This window comes from Trichomycterus rosablanca, chromosome 21, assembly GCF_030014385.1.
Source record: "Trichomycterus rosablanca isolate fTriRos1 chromosome 21, fTriRos1.hap1, whole genome shotgun sequence".
Classification (NCBI taxonomy): Eukaryota; Metazoa; Chordata; class Actinopteri; order Siluriformes; family Trichomycteridae; genus Trichomycterus; species Trichomycterus rosablanca.
The window spans coordinates 15,284,938-15,300,417 of NC_086008.1; the positions used below are offsets into that span (position 1 = coordinate 15,284,938).

General features: G+C 43.0%; 1 protein-coding gene across 1 annotated transcript in view; it reads left to right on the plus strand.

The window, feature by feature from the left end:
• The window catches only part of arid3c (AT rich interactive domain 3C (BRIGHT-like)), a 107,982-nt gene that overhangs the window by 13,487 nt on the left and 79,015 nt on the right, over positions 1–15,480 (plus strand). Inside the window, exon 3 of the mRNA XM_063017953.1 lies at positions 10,301–10,396. Coding sequence (XP_062874023.1) covers positions 10,301–10,396 — 96 coding nt within the window. The remainder of the gene's footprint in view (positions 1–10,300; positions 10,397–15,480) is intronic.

The following is a 15,480-nucleotide window of genomic DNA, read 5'->3' on the forward strand; positions in this document are numbered from 1 at the left end:
CAAATGACTCGGACTCGACTCGTGACTCGCTAAAAATGACTTGTAGACAACAAAAGTCAGCACGTGTTAACATTAGTTACGGGTGATAATAATATCATATACATATACTGGTGCTGGTCATAAAATTAGAATATCATGAAAAAGTTGATTTATTTCAGTAATTCCATTCAAAAAGTGAAACTTGTATATTATATTCATTCATTACACACAGACTGATATATTTCAAATGTTTATTTATTTTAATGTTTATGATTATAACTGACAACTAATGAAAACCCCAAATTCAGTATCTCAGAAAATTAGAATATTGTGACAAGGTACAATATTGAAGACACCTGGTGCCACACTCTAATCAGCTAATTAACTCCTTTAAATGGTCACTCAGTCTAGTTCTGTAGGCTACACAATCATGGGGAAGACTGCTGACTTGACAGTTGTCCAAAAGACGACCATTGACACCTTGCACAAGGAGGGCAAGACACAAAAGGTCATTGCTAAAGAGGCTGGCTGTTCACAGAGCTCTGTGTCCAAGCACATTAATAGAGAGGCGAAGGGAAGGAAAAGATGTGGTAGAAAAAAGTGTACAAGCAATAGGGATAACCGCACCCTGGAGAGGATTGTGAAACAAAACCCATTCAAAAATGTGGGGGAGATTCACAAAGAGTGGACTGCAGCTGGAGTCAGTGCTTCAAGAACCACCACGCACAGACGTATGCAAGACATGGGTTTCAGCTGTCGCATTCCTTGTGTCAAGCCACTCTTGAACAAGAGACAGCGTCAGAAGCTTCTCGACTGGGATAAAGACAAAAAGGACTGCTGAGTGGTCCAAAGTTATGTTCTCTGATGAAAGTAACTTTTGCATTACCTTTGGAAATCAAGGTCCCAGAGTCTGGAGGAAGAGAGGAGAGGCACAGAATCCACGTTGCTTGAGGTCCAGTGTAAAGTTTCCACAGTCAGTGATGGTTTGGAGTGCCATGTCATCTGCTGGTGTTGGTCCACTGTGTTTTCTGAGGTCCAAGGTCAACGCAGCCGTCTACCAGGAAGTTTTAGAGCACTTCATGCTTCCTGCTGCTGACCAACTTGATGGAGATGCAGATTTCATTTTCCAACACACAGTGCCAAAGCTACCAGTACCTGGTTTAAGGACCATGGTATCCCTGTTCTTAATTGGCCAGCAAACTCGCCTGACCTTAACCCCATAGAAAATCTATGGGGTATTGTGAAGAGGAAGATGCGATACAACAGACCCAACAATTCAGAAGAGCTGAAGGCCACTATCAGAGCAACCTGGACACTCATAACACTTGAGCAGTGCCACAGACTGATGGACTCCATGCCACGCCGCATTGCTGCAGTAATCCAGGCAAAAGGAGCCCCAGCTAAGTATTGAGTGCTGTACATGCTCATACTTTTCATGTTCATACTTTTCAGTTGGCCAACATTTCAAAAAATCCTTTTTTTGTATTGGTCGTAAGTAATATTCTAATTTTCTGAGATACTGAATTTGGGGTTTTCATTAGTTGTCAGTTATAATCATCAACATTAAAATAAATAAACATTTGAAATATATCAGTCTGTGTGTAATGAATGAATATAATATACAAGTTTCACTTTTTGAATGGAATTACTGAATTAAATCAACTTTTTCATGATATTCTAATTTTATGACCAGCACCAGTATATATATATATTAGAGATGGGACGATCGATCGGCTACGAATCGGTATCGGCCGATTTTTAATCAAAATATTCTATCGGCGATATTTCCTAAAAGTAGCCGATCCGATCGTGTGATATATAAAGACCATGTTAAGTTAACAGCTCAGTGGATTGATCCAGACTTTGAGCTACGAAGCACCAACCATCACATCACCATTCATCAACAATCGTACAGAAACCATCGTGAAAGCTCTTACGATGTAATTTTGCTGATTGTAATATTTACTTTAAAAAGATAATTCAACCCGGTCACATCTGAGTCGATTTTATCAGCACGTTATATAAACTCCTGGTTCACTTTGGTAAATCGTGAGCGGTTCTTACTTGTGATGTAGATGAGAACAGAAAGCGTTACAGAGCCAATCCGAGGCAAAAGTTTATTAATTACCAAATTCGTTAGTTCAGGATCATCTGCTGAACTTTTAGAAAACTTTTAGCTCCTTAGACGGAACGAGTCTGACGGTCGGTTACAGATCTGTGGTAATAGCAGTTTAATTAAGCTTTTTAATTAAGCTTTTTAATGTAAGAGAGTCACACAAAATGTTCTGTAGTAGCTGGTGTTTATTTAAAACCACGACATTTAATTAATAACAGTAAACACGGAGAGATAACTGAGAAGAGAAACTTACGCTTCACATAAAAACGAATCAACTCATGAATCAATGAATCACTTATAGCGATACTGTGAACAAAGCGTATCTTCTAAAGGCACAAACACACACACACACGCGCGCGCTGCTCCGGTTTATCTTTACTGTGAGGCTCTTTTTAAGTTTATTTACTGTTAACCCCCCCCCCGATCGGAATCGGCTATCGGCCGATGTCCCTGAAAGGAGATCAGAGATCGGAATCGGTGCCAAAAAACCCGATCGGTCCATCTCTAATATATATATATATATATATATATATATAATTATTATTATTATAAATATTCTGCTCTCTAATAAGGCTCCAGCCGTCTTAACCCGCAAGTGTTCCAGCCAGACTCCGGCGTAGTGATGAAGCGTCGCTCCCTACTCCCTCCTTTGTATTGGAATCTCACTTAAAATAGTTGAATACCCTACATAGTGCACTTCACGGGAACAACTGGGTTGAATGGCTACTACAGAATTGCCGCTAATGGTTGAAAGACCGCTTTCTGAACCAATCAGACCTTCTGATTGTAATTTTTAGTAAGAAATGCTGTTATCTGCATTTATTCCGTTTGCGTCACACAGATGATGTGTCAATGAAACGTCTTTGCTCTCCACGTGCATCAATGAGCCTTGGCTGCCCATGACCCTGTTGCTGGTTTACCACTGTTCCTTCCTTGGACCACTTTTGATAGACACTGACCACTGCAGACCGGGAACACCCCACAAGAGCTGCAGTTTTGAAGATGCTCTGACCCAGTCGTCGAGCCATTACAATTTGGCCCTTGTCAAACTCGTTCAAGTCCTCACGCTCGCCCATTTTTCCTGCTTCTAACATCAACTTTGAGGATAAAATGTTCACTTACTGCCTAATATATCCCACCCACTAACAGGTGCCGTGATGAAGAGATAATCAGTGTTATTCACTTCACGAGTCAGTGCTCATAATGTTATGCCTGGTCGGTGTATATATAATATATATAGGTCTCAGATCAGCAATGTCTTGTCCACCAGCACATTAAAACAATCCCGCTTGACGACTGGCCCCTTGTTAGAGCATTTTGTTCCAAGCCATTATTTATCAAAGCTCTGCTTTTCACTCAAGCTCTATCAGTAAAAGCACGAATGGAATTCATCTTCATAACTCAAAAAAGAATCGACAATAAAATGCCTTCAGAGATACAACACGCCATTGACGTTCTCGTGTTCTTGTCAGCAAACAGCTCCTTATTCATTAAAATGCGGTCTGGCTGGCTCGTTTACACAGACTTCCTCTTTTATTTGGTCTGGCTCAGCAATTTCACACCTGCCTGGAAAGGTCACCGGGCTGGCCTGCTTGTTTTATGCAAACCATGCCTAGATTGTTAGTGGTCAGTGGATTTTAACTCTTTTTATACACTATATTGCCAAAAGTATTCACTCACCCATCCGAATCATTGAATTCAGGTGTTCCAATCACTTTTATGGCCACAGGTGTATAAAACCAAGCACCTAGGCATGCAGACTGCTTCTACAAACATTTGTGAAAGAATGGGTCGCTCTCAGGAGCTCAGTGAATTCCAGCGTGGTACTGTGATAGGATGCCACCTGTGCAACAAGTCCAATCGTGAAATTTCCTTGCTACTAAATATTCCACAGTCGACTGTCAGTGGTATTATAACAAAGTGGAAGCGATTGGGATCGACAGCAACTAAGGCCACGAAGTGTTAGGCCACGTAACATGACAGTGCGGTATAGTGCGCACAGGTCGCCAACTTTCTTCAGAGTCAATCGCTACAGACCTCCAAACTTCATGTGGCCTTCAGATTAGCTCAAGAACAGTGTGTAGAGAGCTTCAAGGAATGGGTCTCCATGGCCGAGCAGCTGCATCCAAGCCTTACATCACCAAGTGCAATGCAAAGCGTCGGATGCAGTGGTGTAAAGCACGCCGCCACTGGACTCTAGAGCAGTAGAGACGTGTTCTCTGGAGTGACGAATCATGCTTCTCCGTCTGGTAATCCTATGGACGAGTCTGGGTTTGGCGGTTGCCAGGAGAACGGTACTTGTCTGACTGCATTGTGCCAAGTGTAAAGTTTGGTGGAGGGGGGATTATGGTGTGGGGTTGTTTTTCAGGAGTTGGGCTCGGCCCCTTAGTTCCAGTGAAAGGAACTCTTAATGCTTCAGCTTTATGAGATTTTGGACAATTTCATGCTCCCAACTTTGTGGGAACAGTGTGGGGATGGCCCCTTCCTGTTCCAACATGACTGCGCACCAGTGCACAAAGCAAGGTCCATAAAGACATGGATGAGCGAGTTTGGTGTGGAAGAACTTGACTGGCCTGCACGGAGTCCTGACCTCAACCAGATAGAACACCTTTGGGATGAATTAGAGCGGAGACTGTGAGCGAGGCCTTCTCATTTAACTGTAAATCAAATAAAGATAGTCAGTTCAGGGTGACACGTTTCCTCAATTTGAGTACTATCCCCTCACCATTAGCACTTCACTCTGAATACATCCCTAAGGGCATGAGTGGTAATATAAGATCAGGAATCAAGGCATTGAGTGTCTCGGGCTTAGCGACAGCATCAGATATTTATGTCTCCGGGATTAGGAAGTTCTTTAAACCCCACCCAATCACCTCCTACACACCCACACCTGAACTAACCACCCCCACACACCCAAACACAATTCAGTGTATTACGATAGGCTAAAATCTGGATTGCTTAATCCATCTGCAACAAAGCAGGGGTTAGGGGCTGAATTGATTACAATTAACACATACACTTATCAGCCATAACAATAAAACCACCTCCTTGTTTCTACACTCACTGTTCATTTTATCAGCTCCACTTACCATATAGAAGCACTTTGTAGTTCTACAATTACTAACTGTAGTCCATCTGTTTCTCCACATACTTTTTAACCTGCTTTCACCCTGTTCTTCAATGGTCAGGATCCCAACAGGACCACTACAGAGCAGGTATTATTTAGGTGGTGGGTCATTCTCAGCACTGCAGTGACACTGACATGGTGGTGGTGTGTTAGTGTGTGTTGTGCTGGTATGAGTGGATCAGACACAGCAGTGCTGCTGGAGTTTTTAAATATCGTGTTCACTCACTGTCCACTCTATTAGACACTCCTACCTAGTTGGTCCACCTTGTAGATGTAAAGTCAGAGACGATCGCTCATCTATTGCTGCTGTTTGAGTTGGTCATCTTCTAGACCTTCATCAGTGGTCACAGGACGCTGCCCATGGGGCGCTGTTGGCTGGATATTTTTGGTTGGTGGACTATTCTCAGTCCAGCAGTGACCGTGAGGTGTTTAAAAACTCCATCAGCGATGCTGTGTCTGATCCACTCATACCAGCACAACACACACTAACACACCACCACCATGTCAGTGTCACTGCAGTGCTGAGAATGACCCACCACCTAAATAATACCTGCTTTGTGGTGGTCCTGGGAGAGTCCTGACCATTAAAGATCAGCATGAAAGGGGGCTAACACAAGTGCTTCTATATGGTAAGTGGAGCTGATAAAATGGACAGTGAGTGTAGAAACAAGGAGGTGGTTTTAATGTTATGGCTGATCGGTGTAAATACCCCTGAAGTTAACCAGGTTTATAAATTTTAGCTCCTCCTGTATGACTTTTTGGATTAAATGAAGTGGTTTTAAACCAAGTATGAGCAGGAGGGTGTCAGGAATGGCATATGGTGTACAAACTGTGCCAAATTCGGTATGTTGACTCCAAGATTCCACTGTAGCGACCCCTAAATATGGGAGCAGCCGGGAAAAACGATTAGTCATCATAATAAAAATATACATTATTTTAATTCAAAATGAGTAATTTTTGTTAAATAGCAGTTAGGGCCGCACTGTGGCTCCCAGGCCGGGTTCCCTTTCTGTGTGGAGTTTGCATGTTCTTCCTGTGTCCATGTGGGTTTCCTCTATGTGTCCAAAGACATGCAGTCAGGCTAATTGGGGCCACTACAATTGCCCCATGAATTTGTGTGTCTGCCTCGTTATGGACTGGCGACCTGTACATGGTGTTTCCTACCTTTCGCCCGGTGAATCAGACCCACCACGAACCTGACCAGGATAAAGTGGTGGCAAAGCAGATCAATACATGTTGATCGTATCATCTGTTCTGACTCCTGTCACTGACTATGGGGAGCTGTGCATGTTCTGAATGTGTGTGTGCCCTAGGTTTGAGTAAGTATGTGTTGCCCTGTGATAGTTGACAATCATTAAATGAATGGATATTGGTAGTACAGTTGTATGCAGTTTGAAACACAGCAAACATAGAAGTTCTAAATAAAAGTGGTTGCCAGATCTTTTACATTTAAATACACAGATCATTCACTCACTGTCCATTTTATCAGCTCCACTTACCATATAGAAGCACTTTGTAGTTCTACAATTACTGACTGTAGTCCATCTGTTTCTCTGCATGCTTTGTTAGCCCCCTTTCATGCTGTTCTTCAGTGGTCAGGACCCCCACAGGACCACCACAGAGCAGGTTTTATTTGGGTGGTGGATCATTTTCAGCACTGCTGTGACACTGACATGGTGGTGGTGTGTTAGTGTGTGTTGTGCTGGTATGAGGGGATCAGACACAGCAGCGCTGATGGAGTTTTTAAACACCTCACTGTCCCTGCTGGACTGAGAATAGTCCACCAACCAAATATATCCAGCCAACAGCGCCCCGTGGGCAGCGTCCTGTGACCACTGATGAAGGTCCGGAAGATGACCAACTCAAACAGCAGCAATAGATGAGCGATCGTCTCTGACTTTACATCTACAAGGTGGACCAACTAGGTAGGAGTGTCTAATAGAGTGGACAGTGAGTGGACACAGTATTTAAAAACTCCAGCAGCACTGCTGTGTCTGATCCACTCATACCAGCACAACACACACTAACACACCACCACCATGTCAGTGTCACTGCAGTGCTGAGAATGATCCACCACCTAAATAATACCTCCTCTGTGGTGGTCCTGTAGTGGTCCTGACCATTGAAGAACAATACATCAACAATAGCATGTACAAAAAAAGGGCACCACAAGAAAAACATCAGTAGGCACCATATTTTTGTAAATTTTACGAATGTAGTGAAGGTATAAAATGTAAATTTTTTGCAATTTAACCTTAAATATGATTCAGCCCTGGTTATTCAGCGCGGGTTCGGAGAGATCAGTCAGGCCATAAGCAAATTACCCGCTGCTAATCCATTTTTACAGAGGAGGTCTGCTTGTTTTAACGACAGAGTAGCCTGCTAATTCAGTTTGGCAACCGTTCCCTGTGCACCGGGGGGAAAGAAAAAGCAAGAGAGGAAGAGAGAAAGCAAGACAGATTTGTTTATTTGTACGTAAAAATAGATTTATATGCATACGTTTTGCATTAGTTATCATTTTTCTTTTGGTATATGTGATGTGTAATGACAGCTATCAACAGTGGTGGTAGAGTTGGAGCTGGACTCCAAGGGCCAAAATTTTATCCTGAGTTTTTCCTGTATATTGTGGCAGCTCGTCGGGGATGTTAGATAGATTGATATATATACTTTATTTGTCATATATACATATACAGGTGTACAGTACAATGAAATTCTTTCTTCGCATATCCCAGCTTGTTTGGAAGCTGAGGTCAGAGCGCGGGGTCAGCCATTTTACAGTGCCCCTGGAGCAGAGAGGGTTAAGGGTCTTGCTCAAGAACACAACAGTGGCTGCATAGCAGAGCCTGGATTTGAACCGCCAATCTTCTGGTTGATAGCCCAAAGCTCTACCCACTAGGCTGCCACTGTCCAAGACCAATTCCCATACCGGGAGTTGGACCCAGGCCGCCTCGGTGAAAACCAGGAATCCTGACTGCTAGACCATATGGGAAACTCGATACTACACTTGATCTTAGCCAAAAGGCTGAGAAGCGATGGTTTCCTCCTTACAAAAATATAGGGGAAAAATCCACCAGGAGTTGAATTAATGACTTTATTGACCCCTAAATAAACTGTGATTGAGTTTATTTTTACCTTGCATCTGGGATAGGCTCCCTGGTAAATGTAGGGGCAGTGGTGGTAGTGTTGGAGCTGGACAACTCGTAGGACCAAGATTTGATCCTGGGTTCTTGTTACTATTTATATTTGAGTTGTCACGTTATTCCTGTATATTGTGGCGGCTCATCCGGGATGTTAGGTTTCATTCTTAGAAAAATGTAGGGGTAAAAATCCACCAGGAGTTGGATTAGTGACTTTATTGACCCTTGATTTAACTGTGATTGAGCCTGTGATGACTGATTCAAAGTTTATTTTTACCTTGCGTCTGGGATAGGCTCCAGTCCCATGGCGACTCTAATCCAAAAAAAGTATTATGACCTGTTTTACTTGTTTTCTAATTTTTTTTCATACCCTATGCACTGGTAAATGTAGGGCCAGTGGTGGTAGTGTTGGAGCTGGACAAATCCTAGGGTCAAAATTTGATCCTGAGTTCTTGTTACTGTTTATATTTGAGTTATCACGTTATTCCTGTATACTGTGGCGGCTCGTCTGGTCTCCAGTCCCACGATGACTTATAATAAATAAAGTATTAAAACTTATTGTTAGGCTCTGTGGCGTCAGGGGAATATACCATCTCTCCCTGACGCCACAGGCCTTACAGAGCAGAAACGAGCTGCTCGTTTAATACCTGGCCAGCTCGTTAGGGCGAACGCACTGCAGCTGCGCCTCCCCTTATTTAAGACCTTCTGTTTTTTCCTGGTTGTTTGCTTTTCTTTTCTTTCAGTTCGTTTGGCACTGCGGTGCCCTTTTATGTTCATTTATTTTCTTTTGGCTGCTCCGCACCAGCCACTTTCCTTTGCCTAGGGCTAGCCGGTTCCCCAGGCGCTGTATAGCGTCTGGGTGGGTACGTCGTAAGGCGGAGGTAAGGTTGGGTTAGATTTTTATTTTTGGTGCGACTTCGTGCAGCCCACGCGCTGCGGTTTTGTTTTCGGTTTTTGCGTTTGCCGGCAAGTACCGGTATACGTCACCGTTACCACCGCACGCCTATGTAAGCGCTGTCGGACCTCTGGGGTGTTCACCCAGCGTTGGGCTATAGCGGGTCTAACCCCGGATTCAGTCCGCGCGCTTCTATTATTTTTCGGGGCGTTTCGGAGTGGCGCGGCCACCTCCCAGTGCGGATTGCTGGTGACAGCGCCGCCGCCATGCCTCCGAGCGCTTCCCACTTAAAGCGGCCACTTCCCGGCCATGTTGGCCGGTGACAGCGCCGCTGGCATTCAGAGGGACGCGACCCCTTCCCAGCGCGGATCGCTGATGACAGCGTCGCTTTCCCCTCTGGGGCGTTCTTTTAATACGGCCACTTCCCAGCCATTCTGGCTGGTGATAGCGTTGTAACGCTCATTCCTTAGAGCTTACAAATAACTCGCGCCCGGTAAACGGCACGGCGTTCTCCAGCAGTTTCGGCTGGCGGCCGAGCCATTTGAGTTATCTATTGCCGGTTTCACCCTCCCTCTCCGTCCATTCACCGCGAGGAGTTTCCACCAGGCGAACCCGCTCTTCACCTCAATAGCGCTGGGAGCGATTTTGCCATCAGCACCGCTGTGGCAGGTCGCTTAAGCTCCCGGCCGAGAGGCAAGAGTCCCGGGTTTGCGCCTCGCGGTCCCCGTTCCTTTTTATGTATGTTTTTCTGTTCTTTTTCAGCCCACGACGTCATTGGCTGCCTTCGGGATCCCCCGAAGTCTTTTTATTCCCTTTATTCTTTGTTTTATTGTATATTGTTTATTATTTGTTAAATAAAATCCTTTTTCGTTAAATCCTCTGCATCCTTGGGTCCTTCGTCCCCACCGCATAACACTTATTACCTGTTTTTTTTTTTTTTTGTACCCTATACACTGGTAAATGTAGGGCTGAAAATAAAAGCAGCTTTGTGAGTAATCAATCACCTCTGCCCATCAATTTCAAATGTACCCTTGACGTGTGTTCAGTCAGGAAAAGACATCCAGCCAGAGAGAACGGAGGGAAATTCAGGTGTTACCGTCCGTGGTGGTGGTTGTGGTGGCTCTTCATCTATGATTCAGGAGGTTAGTAAACACCCCCACTTTATCTATTAGTCTCTCCTCGGTCTCACTCTACTCACACCCCACCCTGATTTAACAATGTGACTTTGTAGTTGTACCTTTCTAACATAGTGACTATCAGAAGAACTAACACTAGCCCATGTATATTTGTTAGCATTCTTTGTGTTAATAATTAATAAAATGTTGTGTTATTGGTAAGGTATGGTGTTTTAAATGGTATTATATAAAATTAAAAGGATTTATATTTGTGGTTTATGGTTGTGTAAATAATCCTGAATACTGTTGGAAACACTAGATCTTAACAGATCTTAATTACAACCCTTCATATCAGTGTTACTACAATTTAACCCCTGCTTTATCCTGTTTATGGTCACAATTTGGCCGATGTATTGGACAAAAGGCAGGAAGGACATGCAGACTCCACACAGTAAGGACCCTGGTCGCCCTTGCCGGGGAACCTAATTTCTGTGAGGTGACAGATATGGGGTATGTTCGAAAACCTAGTGATCTCTCGGCTGTTCGAATTCCTAGATGCCTTAAAATGCTGCCTACTAAGTCACCTTAAATTTGAACGGTGTTTTGACAGAATAACGAGGGAGCATCCGATGGAATGTGAAGGCAATCCCAGCATTCATTGCTGCGCAACTTTTCTTACTGAAAAATAAACAATATGGCGGACGGTGCGGATAGTTATTTTCAAACGTAAATAAATTATTATTGATTTTTTATTTGTATAAACTTGCACAAGTGTTTTTATTTGCAAATACGGGCTTGTCAGTGAATTTAACTGTTTTCGGTACATTGAGGGAGATGTTAGTTGACATGCTAGCGCGTTGTGCCACCTCATTCCATTGGTTTGAATGGCATAAGGCTAACTGTGTTAGCTTAGTAAGCGAAAACTGATGGACTCGCTGTCTAATGCCAAGTTCACACTACACGATTTTTGGCCAGATTTCGCTCGGCGACTGGTCGGCGCTAGATTTGCCGGCTTGGGAGCAACTCGGCGTTTGCTCGGCGACCGGATTGAGATATCTAGCATGTCAGATATCTGATCTCAGTTGCACGTCTGGCAATGAGTGCTGTGTCGAACAGCCAATGAGAATGCAAGATACGGTGTGAGGGGAAACGCAGGAGAGGAGGGTACTGGTACATAATATAGACAGGGACATAATATAGAATATACTGTAGAATATAGAATACACCGGCACACACACAAGCTTTACAGTATTTCTGACCTGATCGTTCTCTACAAAACACCAACGTTGCATTGCAAAAATATTAATTAACCTCCAACTTACTATAGAACAATCCATACTGTTCGTGTTGCCAAATCCACTCAGATTCATTTATTTTTCCTCTTTGATTTTACGCTGCACATCAGCGCACAAACACTTTGATCACTCGCTACTTGTTGACGTGCATTTTTGGACGTGGTATCATTAAACCTTTCGTCACTTCTTGCGTTTGTTTTCGTGACAAAACGTAGTTTGGGAGAGCAGAGAAGCTCGCCTGTGATTCCAGTTGGTGATAGATCGTGAAGTGTGAAACCCCCTATCGCCGATCAGTCGTGTACTGTGAACTGTACAGCGACCCGACAAATCAGAAAGTCGTGTAGTGTGAACTTGGCATAAGTGGTGCACCGGTGTTGGAGAAAAGGACATGACTTGCAATCAAACTCTTCCACACCAAACAAGCCATTTAGAGGTGGTCTTGCTTGTGTGTTTTGGATCATTGTCCTGCTGCATGACCCAACAGCATGCAGTTCCTCGTCTGGTTCCTCTCAAGGTTTCTTCCTGTATTTTTAAGGGAGTTTTTCTTTCCACTGTCGCCCTCGGCTTGCTCAACAGGGGTTTTTGGTCTGTTGGTCCTGGAGTGACCAAGTTCCTCGTCTGCTTCCTCTCAAGGTTTCTTCCTGTATTTTTAAGGGAGTTTTTCTTTCCACTGTCGCCCTCGGCTTGCTCAACAGGGGTTTTTGGTCTGTTGGTCCTGGAGTGGCCAAGTTCCTCATCTGCTTCCTCTCATGGTTCCTTCCTGTATTTTTAAGGGAGTTTTTTTTTTTTTTGCCACTGTCGCCCTCGGCTTGCTTAACAGGGGTTTTTGGTCTGTTGGTCCTGGAGTGGACGAGCTCCTTGTCTGATTCCTCTCAAGTTTCCTTCCTGTATTTTAAAGGAAGTTTTTCTTTCCACTGTCGCCTTCTTGGTACAATTTCAATAAGCCGGCCACTCCTGGAGATATTTAAATGGCTTTGTTTTGCATTTGTATTTGAATATTCTTGGAATGTTGCATCATTCTACTTTTTAAGAACTTCTAAGCTGTTTTACATTGCCAGACAGGTTCTGTTTAAGTGATGTTTAGAGTCGACAGGTAGGGCAGTCATCATGTCTGGGTGTGGCTAGTGAAATTAAACATAATTGTGTGTTGAATTTAGTTAATTTGGGTAATTATTTTCAAAAGCCTGCAGTGCTTCTTACATTTACTTTCACTTTTATTTCCTTGCAACCAGTATATACTGTATATTGGCTGGTCAGCTTCATTGACCAGATGTTTGTTAATATACATCCATTCCTGCATTTCAGGCCTCAAAAATTCCAAAAAAAGTTTGGATGGGGGCAATTTAGGCCTAGTAATGAGTTGATTTGAAACAGGTGATGCCAACAGGTGATTATAATCATGGTTTGGTACAAAAGCAGCATCCAGGAAAGGCGGAGTCTTTGATGAACAAAGATGATCAGAGGATCTCCAGTATGTCAACAAGTGTGTGGGAAAATGACTAAATGTTTAAAAACAATGTACCTCAAAGAAAGATTTAAAGGGATTTGCAAATTTCTCCCTCTACAGTGCATAATATCACTGTACGAATCAAGGAATTATCCTCGATCCCTCAGACGGCACTGCATCAAGAACTGTCATTTATTAATAGCTGATATAACCACATGGGTGAGGGATTACTTTGGCAAATCCTCTGCAAGCACTACAATACAGAGTTACATGCACAAATGCCACTTGTGCAAAAAGAAGCCTTATGTTAACCATGTCCAGGAGCGGCGTCAACTTCTCTGGGCTCGGACGCAACTAGGATGGACCATCACACAGTTGAAATGTGTATTGTGGTCACATCACAAACTAATTTTCATAGAATTCCTAATAATTTCCAATTCAGTTCTTTATTCTGTCTTGCAGTTGGCTTCCAAAGTTGTCTCTCATTTCAGTTCTATCTAGAATGGTTTCTTACTGTGGAACTAATTGACTGTTGTTTAGTTTTCAATGGTGATACAGTAACACCCTCCTGCTAAAAAGACTCACAGGTCTGTAAAAAATGTGGTGGTGGTAAATGAAGGGGTGGTGGAGCAGCACTATTCCCGGTAGTGAAACAGGTCACAACAAACAGGCTTTACTGGATATCAGATAGATCTTTGATAAATTTGATATTCAATGTATATACACATATACACCGATTAGCCATAACATTAAAACCATTTCCTTTTTTCTACACTCACTGTCCATTTTATCAGCTCCACTTACCATATAGAAGCACTTTGTAGTTCTACAATTACTGACTGTAGTCCATCTGTTTTTCTGCATGCTTTGTTAGCCCCCTTTCATGCTGTTCTGAGCACATATTATTTGTTCAGAGCAGGTATTATTTAGGTGGTGGATCATTCTCAGCACTGCAGTGACAATGACATGGTGGTGGTGTGTTAGTGTGTGTTGTGCTGGTATGAGGGGATAAGACACAGCAGTGCTGCTGGAGTTTTTAAATACAGTGTCCACTCACTGTCCACTCTGTTAGACACTCCTACCTAGTTGGTTCACCTTGTAGATGTAAAGTCAGAGGTGATCGCTCATCTATTGCTGCTGTTTGAGTTGGTCATCTTCTAGACCTTCATCAGTGGTCACAGGACGCTGCCATGAGGCGCTGTTGACTGGATATTTTTGGTTGGTGGACTATTCTCAGTCCAGCAGGGACAGTGAAATGTTTAAAAACTCCATCAGTGCTGCTGTGTCTGATCCACTCATACCAGCACAACACACACTAACACACCACCACCATGTCAGTGTCACTGCAGTGCTGAGAATGATCCACCACCCAAATAATACCTGCTCTGTGGTGGTCCTGTGGTGGTCCTGACCATTGAAGAACAGCATGAAAGGGGGCTAACAAAGCATGCAGAGAAACACATGGACTACAGTCAGTAATTGTAGAACTACAAAGTGCTTCTATATGGTAAGTGGAGCTGATAAAATGGACAGTGAGTGTAGAAACAAAGAGGTGGTTTTAATGTTATGGCTGATCAGTGTATATATATAATATAGTTTTTACAATTGACTTCTTTATTCACAAAAAAATATTCAGACCCTTTGCTGTAATACTTCAGGATGTGGTTAGGTACATCCTGTTTAATTTAATTATTCCTATGATGTGTCCAGAACCCAACTGGCATCCACCTGTAACATTTATACAGTAATTGATTTAACAGAGATTGGAAAGATATTCGATGGCATCTAAAGGACTCAATCTTCCCAGACGCAGGGGTAAGAAGACTTTTAAAAAATGAAGGATGTATAAGTGCAGCTCTATACCGGAAGGGTACGCATAAATTTAGATTGTTGTGACAGTTCACTTTTCAACACAACAATAAACGCAAGCAATCACAGTTTCCAAATGTCCTTGAGTTGCCCAGACTTAAGACAAAGCCCAGACTTAAACCCTTTGGAATATCTGTGGAGAGACCTGAAGATTACCAATACCTTCTATCCAGTTAAAGAAAGCTTGAGAGGATGTACCCTGATTAATGGGATAAATTGCCTAAATTCAGGGGTATGTCTGAAAACCTAGTGAACTCTACATAGACAACATGTTGTCATTGTACACCTCTTTGTTTTGGATTTTGTTTGAAATTACAAGAGTTATAAAGTTCATTTTAGTAACCTTTGCACCATTTTTAATAATATTTAAAGCATCTTAAGACACAAACAGCCTTTTTTTGCACCAGTGAAACATGAGACTAGTTTATGAGTGGGCCCCTTTTAGGGGGTGATCCCAGACCAATAAAAGTTTATAACAGATAGCAGAGAGGAAGTAATTT